General features: G+C 41.4%; 1 protein-coding gene across 1 annotated transcript; it reads right to left on the minus strand.

The window, feature by feature from the left end:
- Positions 1–332: 332 nt before the first annotated feature.
- On the minus strand, positions 333–16,871 carry PSMB1 (proteasome 20S subunit beta 1). Its single transcript, XM_008688427.2, has 6 exons — positions 16,693–16,871; positions 13,457–13,564; positions 9,618–9,699; positions 6,840–6,969; positions 1,629–1,735; positions 333–620 (listed from the first exon to the last, which is right to left on the minus strand). The coding sequence occupies exons 1-6, from the start codon at positions 16,803–16,805 to the stop codon at positions 435–437; spliced, it is 726 nt and encodes a 241-aa protein (XP_008686649.2). The 5' UTR covers positions 16,806–16,871; the 3' UTR covers positions 333–434.
- Positions 16,872–17,898: the final 1,027 nt, after the last annotated feature.

Genomic DNA, 17,898 nt, shown 5'->3' on the forward strand with positions numbered 1-17,898 from the left:
CTAAAAAAAATTCAGAAATTAAAAAAATGATCAAAATACAAAAATAGCTCTGGAAGACAGAAAAATAGGAGAAGCAGAAAATGGAAGGAAGGGGAGCCTAAGTGGCTCAGTTGCTCAGTTGGTTAGGCGACTGCCTTCGGCTCAGGTCATGATCCTGGGGTCCCAGGATCAAGCCCCACGTCAAGGCTGCTTCTCACCCTCCCCCTGCTCATGCTCTCTCTCTCTCACTCATTCTCTCAAATAAATAAATAAAGTCTTAAAAAAAAATGAAAGGAAAATGAAATTCTAGTTTCTAGATCTGTCCTGCTTAGAGAACACAAGTTATAACAAAATGATTACTTCAGGCTTTATTTTTTAATAAAACACATTAGTCCAATAGTCCCAAGATACAAAATTCAACAGTTCTGAAACGATTAATGCTAAGAGCACACAAATCAATCCTTCCTCAGGGGAACAGTCTCCTCCCTGATGCCCTCCTTGGTCACGATGCAGATTCTGAGTGCATCCCCAGTGTACACATCCCTCTCAGCTGCAGAAATGAAGACGTCTTTCACAAGCCGCATGGCTCTGTCCAAGGACAGCGGGACATGCTCCACGTTCTGCATGTTCTTAAAACCAACCTGGTGGGACAGGAAACTTGGATGAGGCATCACGTGACAGTACAAAGGTGGTTCCAGCCTCCCCAGTGCCTTCACACGTCTGAGGATTCGTAATGAACAGATCACACAAATCTGACATGTCTCCTAACTGAAAAGCTTCCAGACCCGGCTGAATTACACATTCCTGAAACCTGACAAACACCCACTGAGACAAAGCTCATGCTCCTGAGAAGCACACATCACCTAGAGAGGAGGACACATGAAAGCAAAAGTACCACACACAATGTGCTACCATTAAGAAGAAAAAAGAGCCAGGAGAGCCCCTAGCAGCCACAACTAAGACTACGTGAAGAGAAAGGCTTGGACAGAAGACACACTTGAGTATGAAGTGTGAAGGATGAGCCAGAGTCAGGGGGCGTTAACGCTGCAGACTGAGGCTGTGCTATGACCAAAGGCCTGGTGATGGGACAGGCACACCACACTGGAGGTCTGGGTGTAAAGGAGAGTGACGGGAGATGAGGGAGATAAGCAATACACACAAGTGACTATACATATGTATTTCAGAAACACAAGGATGCTTGGAGGCAGAAAGGATGTTGGGAAATGCAAGCCTGAATTTAGGCAATATAACAGAAAAGGGGGTAAATTAAAAATGTACCTGGAAGTTGTTAGAATACAAAATTAGGTGACAGAGAAATGGTGAATATGGGGAGAAAGATATTTTCAAGATCTCCAGGTAAAGTTGGCAAGAGAACTGAAAACATGACCAACCACTGTAGACACGAGAGGCCTGGACGTCATGAGAACACAGAAGACGCTGAAGCCGTGGGAGCAGGTGAGAGGCCAGAAGAACGCCAGCAGAACACAGAGAGACAAGAAGATGGGGGTAGAAAAAATCAGCCCAACAAACTCAGCAGGAACATACAAGAAAGCGTTGATTTCTCTACTCTTCTCAGCTGCTGAAGAGGAGAACTCAGAGGAAAGCACTTTTTGTCAACGTCACAACCAACGTGGATGCAGTCTCATTACCTGGTTGTCAAGCAGGGGCTGTAGCATGGCACTTGCTGAGCCTCCAGCCTTGAAGGAGTCTCTCTGGTAGGACCCTACTGGGTCAAAGCTATACACAGCTCCCTTCCCTGAAAGAATAAAATAATCTCTATAAGGATGCATCCTGACCACAATCCCAAATCACAGTAAAGTGTGACACAAAATGGACTATGAACTTAGCTAAAATTTCAGCCAAATTTCATTAAGAAGCATATTTGCTGTTATAACCAGAGGTCTGCTCACCTCCTCTCAGAATGTGATTAGAGGCACACCTGCTCACTCCTGTCTCATTACGGTGTTTTTGCCACCTGGAGCTTCACGCTCTCATCAAGCTGATATCACTGATCGCCACTCAGTGGTTCCCAATGTGTATGTGGTCTCATGGGCACACTGATTAGAAGTCACAGGTCCTGCTCTGAGTTCTGCACCAAGCTACTCACATTTCCTAAAAATTGCACTACTGTAGCTCTAGCATGGACTTGAGTTTAAAATTCTCCTACTGCTGAATGTGAACAGTCACAAGGAAGATTTACCGTGTGTTCTTAAACTTAACAATAAGCACGCTCTTTAACATCAACACCATAAAAAACTGATTTAATAAAGGAAAAATTTCAGAAAAACAAAAGGTTAGTTCTGTCTAAAATGTAATCACTTGATCACTTGCTTTGTACTATCAGAGTTAAGAATCACTACTACAAAAACAAAAAATAACAAAAAAACAAAACCAGCAAACCAGAATCTGAACGTACCCATTCTTTTTTTAAATATTTGAGAGAGAAGAGAGCGCATTCCCATGAGCAGGGGGAGGGGCAGAGGGAAGACTCCCCACTGAGCAGGGAGCCCAATGCGGGACTCGATCCCAGGACCCTGGGACCATGACCAGGGCTAAAGGCAGCCACTTAACCGACTGAGCCACCCAAGCACCCCTGAATGTACCCATTCTTAACAACAGTTACAGAGCAGTATGAGGAGAAGGGTAAACGGGCCCCTCAGGCTCTCCTGAAGGGTGCACAAATTGCTATGCCTTCTTAAAGAGCAATCGGTAGGAGAATCTACCAAAACGTAAAGGTACACACCCTACAACACAGTAATAATGTCACTTAAAGATTAGATCCACCTACAAGGCTGATTTTTGCCAGCACAAACTGGAAAAGAAGAGGAAGATGGGACTGCCCCCAGCCCCACAACCACAAGACAATGTAAAATGAACACCTCTGTAATATGTACACACAGACCTATTTTGTCTAAAAGCATAAGAAAAGCATACACATATTTGTATAAGCACACAAAAAAGTATGGCGAGATAAAACTGCAAACCGTAGTTCGTTATCTCTGTGGGACTGGAGGCAAGAAAAGGGAATCACTTTGTAGGCTTTGGTACTGAATCTGTTACAAAGCACACGTGACACTGTAATTTTCTTAAAAAAACAATCATGTTTGGGGAAATCATGGGTCATTTACGAGGGAGGACTTAAAAGTGATATAACTGATCTTGAAAACACATTATACCAGAACTCAAACCCCTCAGTCGTTAACCTGGGAGATGTGCGATGAGGACGGTCATATTCCTATCCACGGGCCTCTGCTACCCTTAGCTGTGTGCTTTATCTGTTGCAGAATTACTTACAATTCTCTGCTGAGAAGGCAGCATCTAAGGTGCTGAGGTCACCCAGGAGAACCCAGGGAAGTGTTTTTGTTGGAAGCAAGTGTGGGACAAGATCGAGATCCCAGTGGGCAGTTCACTAACTTCAACACACAAAGAAGGGAGGATGTACAAAGCCTAAAGAACAACTGTATCTCTCAGGAGACCAAGAGGCCACAAGTAAAATGAGGCCCAAGTTTTAACCAAACGCAGAACCAATCTCAGAAAAACCATGCACATTTGAGGAAAAGAAGAGCGGGATAAGTTGAAGACCAGAGCTTCAAAGACCTTCCCCCAACTTAGCAAAGGCAAAAGAGACATTTGTAACATCAGAGCAGAATGGCATGAATATTGACTGGAGATACAGAGTGCTTTTCCCCACCAAAATAATTCTTAATCTTAAAAAAGCACAATGGCTTCAACGTAAAAAATAAAGTCCTAGAAAGAAATAAAGAACTCTCTCTCCTGGATGGGAGAGTCCTTTCTAAAAAAGTAGGACACTCAATATCATAAAGAAAAGACCATTAACCTAGACCATATGCAATTCAGAAAATTCTGCCATAGCTGGACACCCCACAAAATGTAAGAGACAAAAACATTCTTGGGAGGCATCCACTGCATACATTACAGAGCTGACACAGTTAGATGGCATTCTCACAAATTTTTAAAAAAGACTAACGTGCAGATAAGGAAATGAGCAAAGGTCAGCTTATAGGTCAGTCGCCGAAGAAATGAAAAGGTCAGTGAACACAAAAAAAAATGCCCAACTTGAGAATATAAAAACTATATATAAATGAAAACCATAAAATATTACCTGGGTAAAGATCTTTAAAATGTGTTAATTCTGGTAATGGTAAAGGATGCAAAACAAACCCAGGTACTCATGCCCCAGTTAGGAGGCCCTTTCTAAAGGGCAAGCCAGTGATGGCATCAATATGCCAAAAATATGTATTCTCTGACCCAGCAGCTCAACTTCTAGGAACGTCTTCCAGGGAGGTACACGCGGTTGAAGAAGTATACAGAACTGTATGCGCAAGAATGTTCATTATACTGTCTCTGCTAAGGAAACTGCGAACAACCTACGTGACCTTCAGAGGACTGCTAGGTAGGCACCCTGTGGTGTGGCTACACCCTAGGTCAGTCAGTCCTGAATCATTATGCATCTTTACTCACTGGCATAAACTATCTCCGTGAAGATACTTACATAGGGCACAAGCACGTATGACCAACAAGATACCTGTAAGCATGTTCACCAGTTTAATACTAATTATCTCAAAGTAGAAAGTTGGGGTGATTACTACTTTCATTTTTGTATCTTCCCATACTATTCAAAACTTCTACAAGTACTCCTGTTTTTGTTACAGAAAAACTTTGTTATTATTAAAAGTTCAGCCGTTGATCCCAGTGTCCTGAAGGACAGCCATTGACCCAACTACCCTGAAGGTCTCAATAAGGAGCACTGCTCTCCAGGTCTCCATCTCCACAAGGGAGGAAAAGAGGAAACAAGGTCTCTTGAGACATTAGTGGAGACTCTGGACTTGGGGGCACTAGGCTTAGGTACGGTTGTGTAAACGGCAGGAATGAAAACAGAACTGTAAGATCCAAAATGTCTCAAAAAAGGCCTCCTGATTTCTTTTTCCAGAACTCTCTTGAGAGATGTACACCACCAAAGCAAGGAAATAAACAACAAAAGAGGAAGGCACAGGTAAAAGCTGGAGTATCTTGCGGAACAGACAAAAAGGACTGCTTTATTACACACATAAATTCCTCTAAGAAATAAAAATAAACATAAAGGATAATCAAAGCAGACCAGAGAAGATTTATTTTTATTTTTTTTAAAAGATTTTATTTATTTGTCAAAGAGAGAGAGTGAGCACAAGCAGGGGGGGAGCGGCAAAGGGAGAAGCAGGCTCCCCACTGAGCAAGGAGCCCAATGCGGGACTCAATCCCAGGACCCTGGGATCATGACCTGACCAAAGGAAGATGCTTAACCGAGTCACACAGTCCCAAGAGAAGTTTTTGTTTTTTTTTGTTTTTTTTTTTTTTAGATTTTATTTATTTATTTGACAGAGAGAGACAGCCAGAGAGGGAGGGAACACAAGCAGGGGGAGTGGGAGAGGAAGAAGCAGGCTCCCAGCGGAGGAGCCTGATGTGGGTGGGGCTCGATCCCAGAGCACCCGGATCACGCCCTGAGCGGAAGGCAGACGCTTAACGACTGAAACACCCAGGCGTCCCCCCAAGAGAAGATTTAAAAAGACAGTTGGAAATGCCTGAGAATATCACCAAAACTTCAAAGAACAGGGCTTTGAACTCAAAACAGATCCAAACCCAAACCTTAGCTTTGCCCTTTAGCAGATGTGAGCATTCCTTAATTGGTATTTGTCTCTCAGTAAAACTCAAAGGACACTGCTTGGCCGGCTAAAATTCAATGGTAGCTATTATTGTTGCTAAAACCTGACTTTATCTGTCATTCAAGTCAGACATAATTTAAGTGAAAAAAAGTGTCCAGCATGCTGGGTTAGGCAAGCTAATCTGTGGCTAGAATTTGATTACCTTATTAAGGGTAATTAATTTCTATTGACTATTTCCATGCTTTACACTTTCTCTTAGTTTTCAAGTAAGGTTGAAAAACCTTGAAATACACTGTGTCAATCTAATTTGTCTAAATCTAAACCACAGTAGATAAAATGACTGGAACGCTCCCAGAGGCCACATATGGGGGCAGCTATTAAGACAGAAAGAAAGAAAACAAAGGAAAAGCCCATGGAACAGAAGGGAATAGCAGTAAAAAGTGGAGAGAGAAGGAGATGAGAGGAGCCCAACACCTTACTATCCAGAAATTTTCCCTCTCAGGAGATATATTTCCATATATTGCTATCAGCAAGACATTTCTGTAACCTCTTTCTTCAACGGACTACTGTAAATGGTAGCACAGATCTGTCCTGAGAGATAGTATATGGTTTTTGGAAGCAACTGAAAGTCAATCTGAATGAGACCCAGTGAAAACCATCAGTGTCCCTGCTCCATAATAGAGCTTTGGATCAAAAACGGGATGGACATGTCAAGTAACAAGACTAATTTTCTTAGTCCTCCTGGTCTGACTCCGACAGGAAATCAAAGAGGTGCTTCACAATGTCCTGAAAACATTGTTGGAAATGCACACATTTCTTTTAAGGCATTGTTTTTTAAAAACTTTAGTCAAATATGTTTGTTATGTAGAATGATAATTAGGTCAAGCTTCTCCAAGTCAGCTTTCTTTCCGTAAGACTGAAATATTAATTATCTACTACTGAACTCATGCAAGATCTTCAGGAAATAGTAAAATAACAGCCTGCCCATCGGTCACTATTAGAGCTTCAGTGTACAACTTGCAGTGTGCCTCTGCATCGCCTCTTTACTTCCCTCTTAGCTTCAGTTTCTTATTGCTTTAATTAACAAAACTAAAACTGCTGGGCAAGATGGTGTTTATGGTTCTTTCCAACTCTAGATGGAAACACACATATCTAAAAAAATGCCACCCCCCTTCATTTTCCAGAAAGAAAGAATTCTACCTTCTTCATCCAGTCCCCCGATGATGTTATAAACGTAGTAGGGAAAGAAGCGTCTCGAATAGAGGATCGTAGACAGCATTGCAGCAATCGCCCCGGTAGTCATGGTTTTGTTATTAGAATGTTTATACATCTGCAAATATTAACAAAAGTAACAGGCATGGAGAGGCAGAATATACTGCAGACTAGAACAAGGAACAGTAAAGTTAAGGGTGAACGCCTATCTTGGTGAAACGATGCCTACTTCTTTCATGATCACACAAATAATACTTCCATACCATTTGGAGGGCTATAAAGTCTTTAAGGGAAAGAACGTTAACTTTGCCCTCAGCTCTCTATTTTCCATGCCACCTTTATCTCAGGAACTGCTCATTCAAGAGCAAATGCACACACATCAAGCATTAAGTGGGGTGACCTGGGAGGATGATTTAAGTCCAGCTCTCCTTTACCTCTGCCTCTAGACCAGGGTTAGCAAACTAGGGCCCACGGACCAAATCCAGCCCACCGTTTCTGCAAAAAAAGCTTTATTAGAACATAGTCTCATTCATTCATTACACATATCTATATCTGTTTGTGCCTTACAACAGCAGAGTAAATGGCCCATAAAGCTGAAAATAATTACTTTCCGGCCTCTTATAGGTAGAGTTTGCTCACCCTTGATCAGACCCAGACACAAGCCCTTCTCTTTGCAGAGCAGATACCTGTGAGAACAGAAGGTGTGAGGGCAGGACCCTTACTCTGGGAAATGGTCTTGCTCCTTAAAGCATCTCTAGTCGAGAACAGAACTGTCCCAAGCAAACCTTACTGTGATTCTAAATCCTAGATTTACCGCAGTCTTAGGGAATCCTAAATTATCCAAAAGAGAAATTCTACAAAAATTACAAACATAAAATAAATTTAAGTTCACCAATTTATCAGCCACAGAACAAGCATCTCTGAAGATTTACTTAAGAACACAGGCCAAAATAATAAGTCAAAATACCAAAAAAAAATTAGGAAAAAAAATCTTCATTTCATTTCAAAACCAAGCATGAACACTTTAATCACCAACCATTTATGTGACTATGTATGAAAGAAAAATTTCAAGGATTGTGTAATTATGCTGAATTCACTGCTCCTTATTATATTTTATGAACACAATACTACTGTGCGCTGTTCGTGTACTTTTTTTTTTTTTAAAGATTTTATTTATTTATTTGACAGCCAGCGAGAGAGGGAACACAGGCAGGGGGAGTGGGAGAGGAAGAAGCGGGCTCCCAGCAGAGGAACCTGATGTGGGGCTCGATCCCAGAACTCTGGGATCACGCCCTGAGCCGAAGGCAGATGCTTAATGACTGAGCCACCCAGGCGCCCCCTGTTCGTGTACTTTTGTATTGTAAGTTTCATTTATAAAATATGTACCAGGAATTGTATAAATATGTCAGTAAACATATGTCAATGAAGCTTTCAATGTAAAGATTTTAAATAACTATTAACAAATGGTAACTACTGAATGAAATCATTTCTACATTCTAATGAGCGATTTCAAAATTATTCGAAACAGGTGTCAGTTAAATTTATCACATACTCCAGTATCTATGACATCATTCATAAGTGCATATAATCTCAAGTGTTATTCACAAATACACAAAGACAGAATCTGACCACCTCTAACTTCTTCACGTATCAGGTGTCCTCACCAACTACATAAAAATTATGACACATACCCTACAAAATTAAATCCCACCCCAGCCTTGTATTTTTGCTAGCTGAGTATGTATTTATTAGTTATTATTACAGATAAAGTCCATTAAATTTATTTTTATTGTTTTTTTAGAGAAAAAGAGAGCATGCACACACATGGAGGGTCGGGGAAGGATGGCGGGAGAGAGAAACTGAAAGACACTCTGTCGTAAGCACGAAGCCCAACTTAGCACTCCATCTCACGACCCTGAGATCATGAGCTGAGCTGAAACCAAGAGTCAAATGCTTAACCAAATGCACCCCCCCAGGTGTCCTTAAAATCCCATTTTAATACAGTCTAAATTACTCCTCGCCTATTCTCCTTGAAATTATTGGAAGTTACATACTGCTTAATATACAGAGGCCATAATAAAAACCCAGAAGTGCCTCTGCTTCGTTCCTCATGCCTACCCATCTTGCACAAAAGACATGCAGGCGGTGACACTGTCAGCCCCTTTAAAAAGTGCAGAACAGGTTAGACACAGCTCATTTTCTCACTTCCTCCTCATACCACCCTTTCCTGCTGTTCCACCCCCACCTATCACCTGTCAAACTTCCTCAGCTGGCAGTCAACTAAAGCCTACCAAGGTGTTAGGTGATGACAGGTTAGGTTGTGCCTCTCACCCAAACTCCTGCCTTATCTATTCCCGTTCCTGCTCATGTGTCCTGTTGACTAAGAGTGCAATGCTGTGAAGACACAGAAAGCACATCAGCTGATGGTATTCCAAACCAAGCACCTGTCTAAAAGCTTGCTTCCTCGACAGAATTTTTGTTTTTGAAGGAAGATTATCTTCAGAAGAAACCCTTCACAGGCTACCTTGAAAGAGGTAGAGAACCTTTATATTGTACAGAGATTTTAACAAAGGGAATATCCTGCAGTTTCACATTATGCTACTTTCATGTGGCAGTATTAACAGTATCATTTCTAGAATGGGCTGTAGTTTCACCAGCTATCCTAGAGCTTTTCCAGCTATTCTGAACAGTCCTGCTACAGCTTCAAACAATCTAAGGAATTGTTATTAATTTTCCATAGCATAGACTGATAATGAAAACATCTACCTTTAGTCTTGCTTCAATAATCTTTGTCAGGGTAAGACAGTCTCCATGAAAACCGCTGCATCCAATGACTGTTTTGTCTGTTCTGTAAAAAGCACATTTCAGGAAACTCGTTAGACAATAAAGTAAAACATGCCTTGGGCAATTTTAAATTTAAAACTCTTATTTCCATTATTTACCAAATGGTAACGGGACTAGTTAGCCCTTGGGGGGGAGGTCATCATTTTATTCCCTACACTAAATGAATTATAGGCAGATCAAAGACTTATACAAAAATGAAAGAATGAATGCCCTAAAGAAAACACAGGTGATACGATCTTGGGTTGAGAGCCACCTATTTAAATATGACACAACCCAATGTCCACACAGAAAAGTTTCATAAATTTGACTATGTATCAAATTAAAACCTTTTTTTTTTTTTTAAAGATTTACTTTCTTATTTGAGAGAGAGAATGAGTGAGCAGAGGGAGGGGCAGAGAGGGAGAGAGAATCTCTGGGAGACTCCCTGCTGAGCATGGAACCTGATGCAGGGCTTAATCTCATGACCCCGAGATCATGACCTGAGCAAAACCCAAGCGTTGGATGCTCAACCCACTGCCGAACCCAGGCACCCTCCAGATTAAAACTTACATACAGAAAAATGATAAAAAAATAACTGTAGAAGATATGACCAAAGTCTAATTTTAACCTCCTTAGTCTAAAAAGGCTCCTATAGGGGTACCTGGGTGTCTCAGGTCGTTAAGCGTCTGCCTTCGGCTCAGGGCATGATCCCAAGGTCCTGGGATCGAGCCCCACATCGGGCTCCCTGCTCCGCTGGGAGCCTGCTTCTTCCTCTCCCACTCCCCCTGCTTGTGTTCCCTCTCTTGCTGGCTGTCTCTATCAAATGAATAAATAAAAAACCTTAAAAAAAAAAAAAAGGCTCCTATAAATATCAAGCATTAAAAGCATTAACACAGTGTATCATGGGATGTAATGTATAGCATGGTGACTACAATTAGTAACACTGTACTGAATGTTTTCAAGTTCCTGGAAACATCTTAAAAGTCCTCAACTACAAAAAAAAATTTTGTATTATGTACGGTGACAGATGTTAACTGGACTTACTGTGGTGATCACTTTGCAATACACACAAATATAGAATCATTATGTTGTACACCTGAAACCACTGTTTATGTCAATCATATCTCAATTTAAAAAAAAAACCCCACAATGGAAAGATTGGTACAGTCACCAGTCACATAAAAAGAGACACAAGTCACCATAAACATATGAAGAGCCTTTATGTCGTTCACAAATCCAAATCTACAGATGATTTCAACCTACTAGACTGGTTAATAATGCCTAATGCTGGGGAGGTTGTGGAAAATGGGTACTCTTAATAAATAAATGGGCAAGAGTATATATCAATTTAACTTTTTAGAAGGGTCATTTGGCAGTATTCAGAAAAAATTCAGGTGAACATCATTTTTACTCAATAATTCCACTGCTAGAAATTCATCCTGTAAATATACTCACGTAAGTTTGCAAAGATATACTATAGGCTTACTTGTGAAAGTATACATATTATGTCGATGGCTCTCTAAAACAAAACAAAAAGCAACTTAAATGCCCACCACTGTGGAACTGATTCAATTTTGGTACAGCCAAACAAATTCAACCAGGTCTCAAAGATTTCTAAATTTTAGTTATCACTCTATAAGGAAACCTACACCAATCTCATCAAGAAACATAGCAGAAGGGGCGCCTGGGTGGCTCAGCCATTAAGTGTCTGGCTTTGGCTCAGGTCATGATCCCAAGGTTGTGGGATCGAGCCCCACATTGGGGGCTCAGCGGGAAGCCTGCTCTCCCTCTCACACTCCCCTTGCTTGTGTTCCCTCTCTCACTGTCTCTGTCAAATAAATAAATAAAATCTTCAAGAAAAAAAAAGAAAGAAACATAGCAGAAGTCACGTGATAAACTCTTCCTTTCAGAAATTTGAGTGATTCATACAAACAACAGTTGTCCAATTACGGGGACCACTGACAGCTCTGGGGGCATCACCAGCATTTCCTGACCTATCCCTACAACCAATCTCACTGCACTGAGTTAAAGAGCTCCAATCTCCCATAAGGCTGCAGTGCCTTTATTACCAAGATGGGTGAATAATACCAAAAGGGTAGGACAAAATCTTGGAGCTTTAAGATGCTTTTCCCAAATATTCAGGTATACATCAAAGGAAGGGGAGTTTGCATGCAAAGAATAAAATCTAAATATGGAGTCTCAAACAGGTGGGGAAGAGGCAAGTTTGGCTCTAAGTCAACTCCAAAGGGCTTGGGATTAGGCATACACAGGCAGCTTCAACTCTATGTATGGTTTAGTGCTGAAGATGAATGATAAGGACAAAAGAAGTTATTAATGTGCTACCTATCTATATGTCTACAGTATTTCATAAAAAGAAAAAACAGGTATTCCCTTCATAAACACATATACTAAAGTAGAACATTACAAAAATGAGCAGAACCTTGCATGAGAACAGTATTTATAAAGTTATATCCTTAAATTTTATCTTTAACATTTACTACTTTCAAATTATGAAACATCTTAGAAGAAGAAAAAAGGTAGCATCCATGCACTATGAATCAGAGAGGAGAAAGGAATATCAAAAGATGGAAGAAGAGTACATGAAGAGGGGCGTCTGGGTGGCTCCGTCAGTTAAGCGCCTGCCTCCAGCTCAGGTCATGATCCCAGGGTCCTGGGATGGAGTCCTGAGTCGGGCTCCCTGCTCAGTGGGGAACCTGCTTCTCCCTCTGCCCTTCTTGTGCGTGCTTTCTCGTGCACGCATGCGCGCGCTCTCTCTCTCTCTCCCTCTCAAATAAATAAAATCTTAGAAGAAAAAAAAGAGCATATGAAGAGAGCTGGGAAGATGAAGACAAACATCAATTGTTCTTTACGGTAGGATATGGGCTAGCCCCAGACCAGAAAAGAAGAAAGAGCCCTCGTCTTTACCTACTCATAATACAGGGCCCTGTCCCAGGGACTTGAACCCTATCAATCCATTCGTATTACAATCCAGGCTTAACAGGCTCTTGTGGACTAACTTAGGAATTAACCACCATTTGTAACTGTTTCCAAACTACAAACCATTGCTTATCAGTGAATATTTCATTTTCATGTTTTAGAAAAAAATATAGCTAGCCCATTAAGACTTTGGCTCACAGATATAGCTGCTTAGGTAATGGCTAAATTAAATGTTTCAGGTTAAAAAAAAAAAGTGGGAGATTAAAAAAACATGCACTGGATTAACAGATAAAAGAATGCAAAGCTATGTGATAACATAATTATAGTAAATGCTAACAATAAGAGCCACGTGATAGCAATATAGGTGTTCACTACAAAATTCTTTTACCTTTATTGCATATTTGAAAATTTGCATGATAAAACGTTAAGGTAAAAATATTTCCTGCCAGTACAGCAAGTATCATTAAGACTACATATTGAGGGGTGCCTGGGTGGCTCAGTCGGTTAAGCATCTGCCTTCAGATCAGGTCATGATCCCAGGGTCCTAGGATTGAGCCCTGTGTCGGTCTCCCTGCTCAGTGGGGAGCCTGCTTCTCCCCCTCCCACTGTTGCTCCCCCTGCTTGTATTCTCTGTCAAATAAATAAAATCTTAAAAAAAAAAAAAGACTACATATTGAATTATTAAGAAATACTAATTTAGAAAACAGTTTTCTAACAAAAATGTGAACTAAGCTCCAAACACTCAATCTACAAACTCATGAAATAAACTGTTTAGAAGTGGAATCTCGTACAGCAGTAAATCATCACAAGGCATGGGAAATGTATCCCTACAAGTATTTACTTACAATTTGTAACACTTGGGGCTATCCCGGGTGTGAATTGAATACCCTTCACTCAATCGAGTGTCAGAAGCAACAATCGAAAAATCTTCTCCAGCGATTGCCAATACAGTACTGAGGGAAAAAAAAAGGGGGGGAGACACAAAAATTAACGAATATTTGTGGATGGTTAATAGCACCTCTAGAGTAGGGTTATCTGCAGCATATATTGGAATAAAACCATTAGATTTAAGCAAGAGCCGGACTCAGATGAAAGATCAAAGGGAAAGGATCCCTGGCTACAAGTCATGGGGGGGAATTTTAAATACTCCCTAAAAAACAAGCCTAAATCAGTGCACAGATCACTTACCAGAAGGTAATAGAAAAACCACTGAATTATCGTAACATCATCAAAAAAAATTAAATACTGACCTTGTGCAAGGTACTGGTATCACAAAACCGGACCACAATCCTGCCCATGGGGGTCAGGTATCGACAGTGGTACCACAACAAAAGCTCAGTGAGCTCAAAGAAGGGCTTAATGTTTTTCATTTCTTTATATCCAAGCCCTTATCTACCACTCAGTAAACACCCAAGTATCTGTTGGAAATGAATGAACAAAAAACAAACTTTTTCTTTTGCTGTTGTATGATTTATGCTAGCAGTTTACTGGAAAGGCCTACAGCATGAATTCCCAAAGAAGTTTAATCCAGTTCTAATTTTGGATCTCTCACTTACCAGATATGAGACTGTGGGTAAGCTGTTTAACTTCCCAAGGCCTCAAAGTCCTCATACATACATAAGAGATCATAACAGTAACTATCTTATTAGGATTTTGCAAGAATTAAATGAGTTAATAATTGTAAAGCCCTTCTATATGTGCCTGAGACATAAATGGTCCTCCATTGTTAGCTATGATTGCTGCGGCACAGGTACGAGGCAGCTGAGTGTGATCACTGAGAACCTGGGCTCTGGAGTTACTGGAGACCTGTCCTTGCCACCTCCTACCTCTGTGACCGTGGACAAATTATCCAAGTTCAGGTTGTTGGTAGTAACAGTTCCTGTGTTACAGGATGACTGATAGAGTTGAATGACATAGATCACAAAAGCTTCTAGCACAATGCCTCACAGAACACAAGCATTCAGAAAACTTTATCCATTATTTTTACTGAGGTGGGATGTGCATGAAAGCTCTGAAGTACAAAAGGATGGCATTCCAGAAAATATGGACAATGAATAAAGGTAAACAGGTAATAATCCAAATAATACATTCAAACAATTTATTAAGGTGTTCCTTTCTGTGTAAGCTAGTGGAGGAACATAAGGCTTATGTGATGGACAGGGGTCTGACTTCAGAAAATCCTTAACTAAAGATTTTGGAATGAGAACAGTTCCATATGCAAAGTGGAGTGGAGTTTTAAGAGGGCTACTGTGACAATAACACAATACATGAAAGGGGATGGAAGCACTGTTCCGATAAGATTAATACAGCAATACAGTAGCACTGTGAACTGGAAGAAACAGGGATACTGAAAAAACACAAACGCACAAACTGTACAAGTTTTTGTGACTACCAAATGTGACAGAAGTGGGAAGAGCCAATTGTGATGTCCAAGATTTTAAACCTGGTTAAGCAGGATGACAGCATTAATTATGAATGCAAAGAAGGAAAAGTGATTGAGGAATAATTAGCCTGATTTTTGTTTTAGTATCTTGAGTTATGGTGACAGCAGAAAATCCAGGTAGAAATGTTTCATGACTCATGAGAGGTAAAACTGGAAAAACACCATTTGGGAATTATCCTCCCATGAATGAGACACGAGAGTGTTTATAATGGGGGTGTAACTACGTTTAAGAGGCAGAGTAGAAGACATGGAACTAAGCCTTGTTTTGTAGAAACAAAGGCTGCCCAAGAGCCAGCAGCAATAAGCACTAAAGACTGAAGAAAGGACTTAATAATCTCAAGATCATAACTAACTACCGTTTAAGGCAGTAATGGCCTAAACTGGATTACAAAGAGTTAAAGCGTAATGAGTACTGAATACCGAACACCCTGAAAAGTCTTATATAACTGCCTCATGAAATGGGTCTAACGACCCATCTTGCGAGAGAACTACTTCATTAATTGTCACCGAAAGTGTTTAGAACTGCAATGGTAATAGCATACATAAAATAAAATCAGTGGCAACAGAACGACAGATTCAAGTCTTGGCTCAACCCCACACCTGCTCTATGACTAGAGCAATTTACCTTCTAAGAGCCCTGGTTCCTTTGTAAAAACGGAGCGAATACCATCTAACACTCAGTTATCCTGAGAACTAAAAAAGATAACTGCTTACAATGTACAAAATGCTTCTCTCCTGTGACTAGCTAGAGAAGATAATGAAACCTGGGTTCAAGAAGCCGACAGGTATCTGAACTTCAGTGGCAGAAACACGGCTAAAATCAGAGCCTTCCCCTCTCTTTCCAACATACAAAGTCTGCATTAAAATTTCAAATCCTAAGGACAGAATTAATTAACCTGGTTATCTCAAAGAACCATCTGTTTGAACTGGGTGTGTATGTTTTAATGTACAAAGTTTGGGTGGTAAGCTACAACTACTGCTTCAAGTTGCAGTTCTTCACTGGTCAGAAGTCCTAGATACACGGTCTTTCTACATCACCACCTCTTTTAGTGCACTATGAAGGAAAGTATTACAGATTAAGCTGTTAGTTTAAAAAAAAAAAAAAAGACCACTTGAATGTAACATGCAGGAATACACACATTAAAAGGTCTCTCTTCTGACTACTTTTTCCCTGAACTTAAGCTAAACCTTAAAAACAAGCACTGACGTACGAAACTAAGTCTGGCCAACTAACGCTGCCTTCTATTTAAAATAAGAGAAAACGATTACGTTGATCAGACATTTTAGCGGCAGACACTATCATGATCAAGCATCTAACGACACCAACCAATCCATTCTAACTCTTTAACATCAGATGCTATCTGTCCCCTCGCCTTCTGGCCTGAGAAACCTAGTCAGACCGTAGGGAAAGGTCTCTCCTAAAGCTCTTTCACAGAAGAGGCCGGGTTTCAATTCCTATCTACTGTCTCACTGCAACAAAGAGCAGGCCATGCACAAGTGACCGGCCTGTAAGGCAAAGCTGCCCCCAGCAACCCGCGGAGAGGGAGGCCTGCGGCTGGCGGGCCAGCGCGGGTTCGGTCGCGACCCCCAACAGACTTCAGCAGGGACGAAAGCAAGCCGAGGCTCTCTGGTCGTTACCCTCCGTTGAAGGCGTAGGGCGAGAAGCGCAGCTGCAAAGGGCCCGCGGTGCTGTGAGGCTCCATCGCCAGGTCTCGGCCGGGTCCCCAGCACCCCACCGCGGTCGACAACATCGCGCGGTACCCGCTCTCGCTGCGGAAGCTGCTGTCTCACGGCGAGATGGCGCCCGGCCGGAAATCCCGCCACTTCCGGCTTCTGGCGGAGCTCCTTCCGGCCGCTCTATCTCGCGCCTGTCGTTGCTCCTGTTGGTAGCCGGGCGCCCCCTATTGCGAGGAGGCTGACAGATTTCTTTTTTCCCTTGCTTTTGCTTTCCTAAGAAAACATTCGAATTCACTCGTGATGGACAAAAATTTTAAAGTTTGACCATACAAAAAAACTGGCGGAACTGTGGAGTAACGGAAACTCGAATACTCTATGGGAGTGTAAGTGGGTGCAGCCATATTCTGAAAAGGGAGTTGCCTAGCATAGTTGAGGACCCAGCAATTCCCTGCCGAGGTCTGTACCCTAGCCAGAAGACAAGTGCAAGAATGTTCCTATAGCATTGTTCTTCAAGGCTCCAAGTCAGAAATGAGCCAAATGTCCATAAACAGCAGAAGGCATAAACCAATCGAGAGATATGTCACAGCCAAGAAAATTGACTGACTTCACCTAGAGGGAAGGTGCAGCAACGTGGGTGAGTCTTAACAGTTTGTGCAAAAGAATGCATGTTCCATTAATTATGAGTGCACTGTAAGTAGGAAGAGCCTGTCCGGCTGGACTGTGGGAGGGAGGTTCTGGGGCTGGCAATACTAGGTTTCTTGAGGTATGACCATCTGTTAATCTCCACATGTGTTTATGAACTTCCTTATATGAATATTATATTTTACAGTCTAAAAAATATTTGATTTTTTAAAAAGATTTTATTTATTTGACAGAGAGAGAGAGAGAGAGACAGCCAGCGAGAGAGGGAACACAAGCAGGGGGAGTGGGAGAGGAAGAAGCAGGCTCCCAGCAGAGGAGCCTGATGCGGGGCTCGATCCCAGAACGCCAGGATCACGCCCTCAGCCGAAGGCAGACGCTTAATGACTGAGCCACCCAGGCGCCCCTAAAAAATATCATTTGAAAAAGTAAGCAAACAAGCAATTGGCTCATATAGAATGGACAACCTGATACATGGGTGTAATTTTGGGACCAGAAAAGATTTTTGAAAAGTACTGTTTAAAAGTT

The sequence above is a fragment of the Ursus maritimus genome, unplaced genomic scaffold (genome assembly GCF_017311325.1).
Source record: "Ursus maritimus isolate PB19 unplaced genomic scaffold, ASM1731132v1 scaffold_13, whole genome shotgun sequence".
Taxonomy (NCBI): domain Eukaryota; kingdom Metazoa; phylum Chordata; class Mammalia; order Carnivora; family Ursidae; genus Ursus; species Ursus maritimus.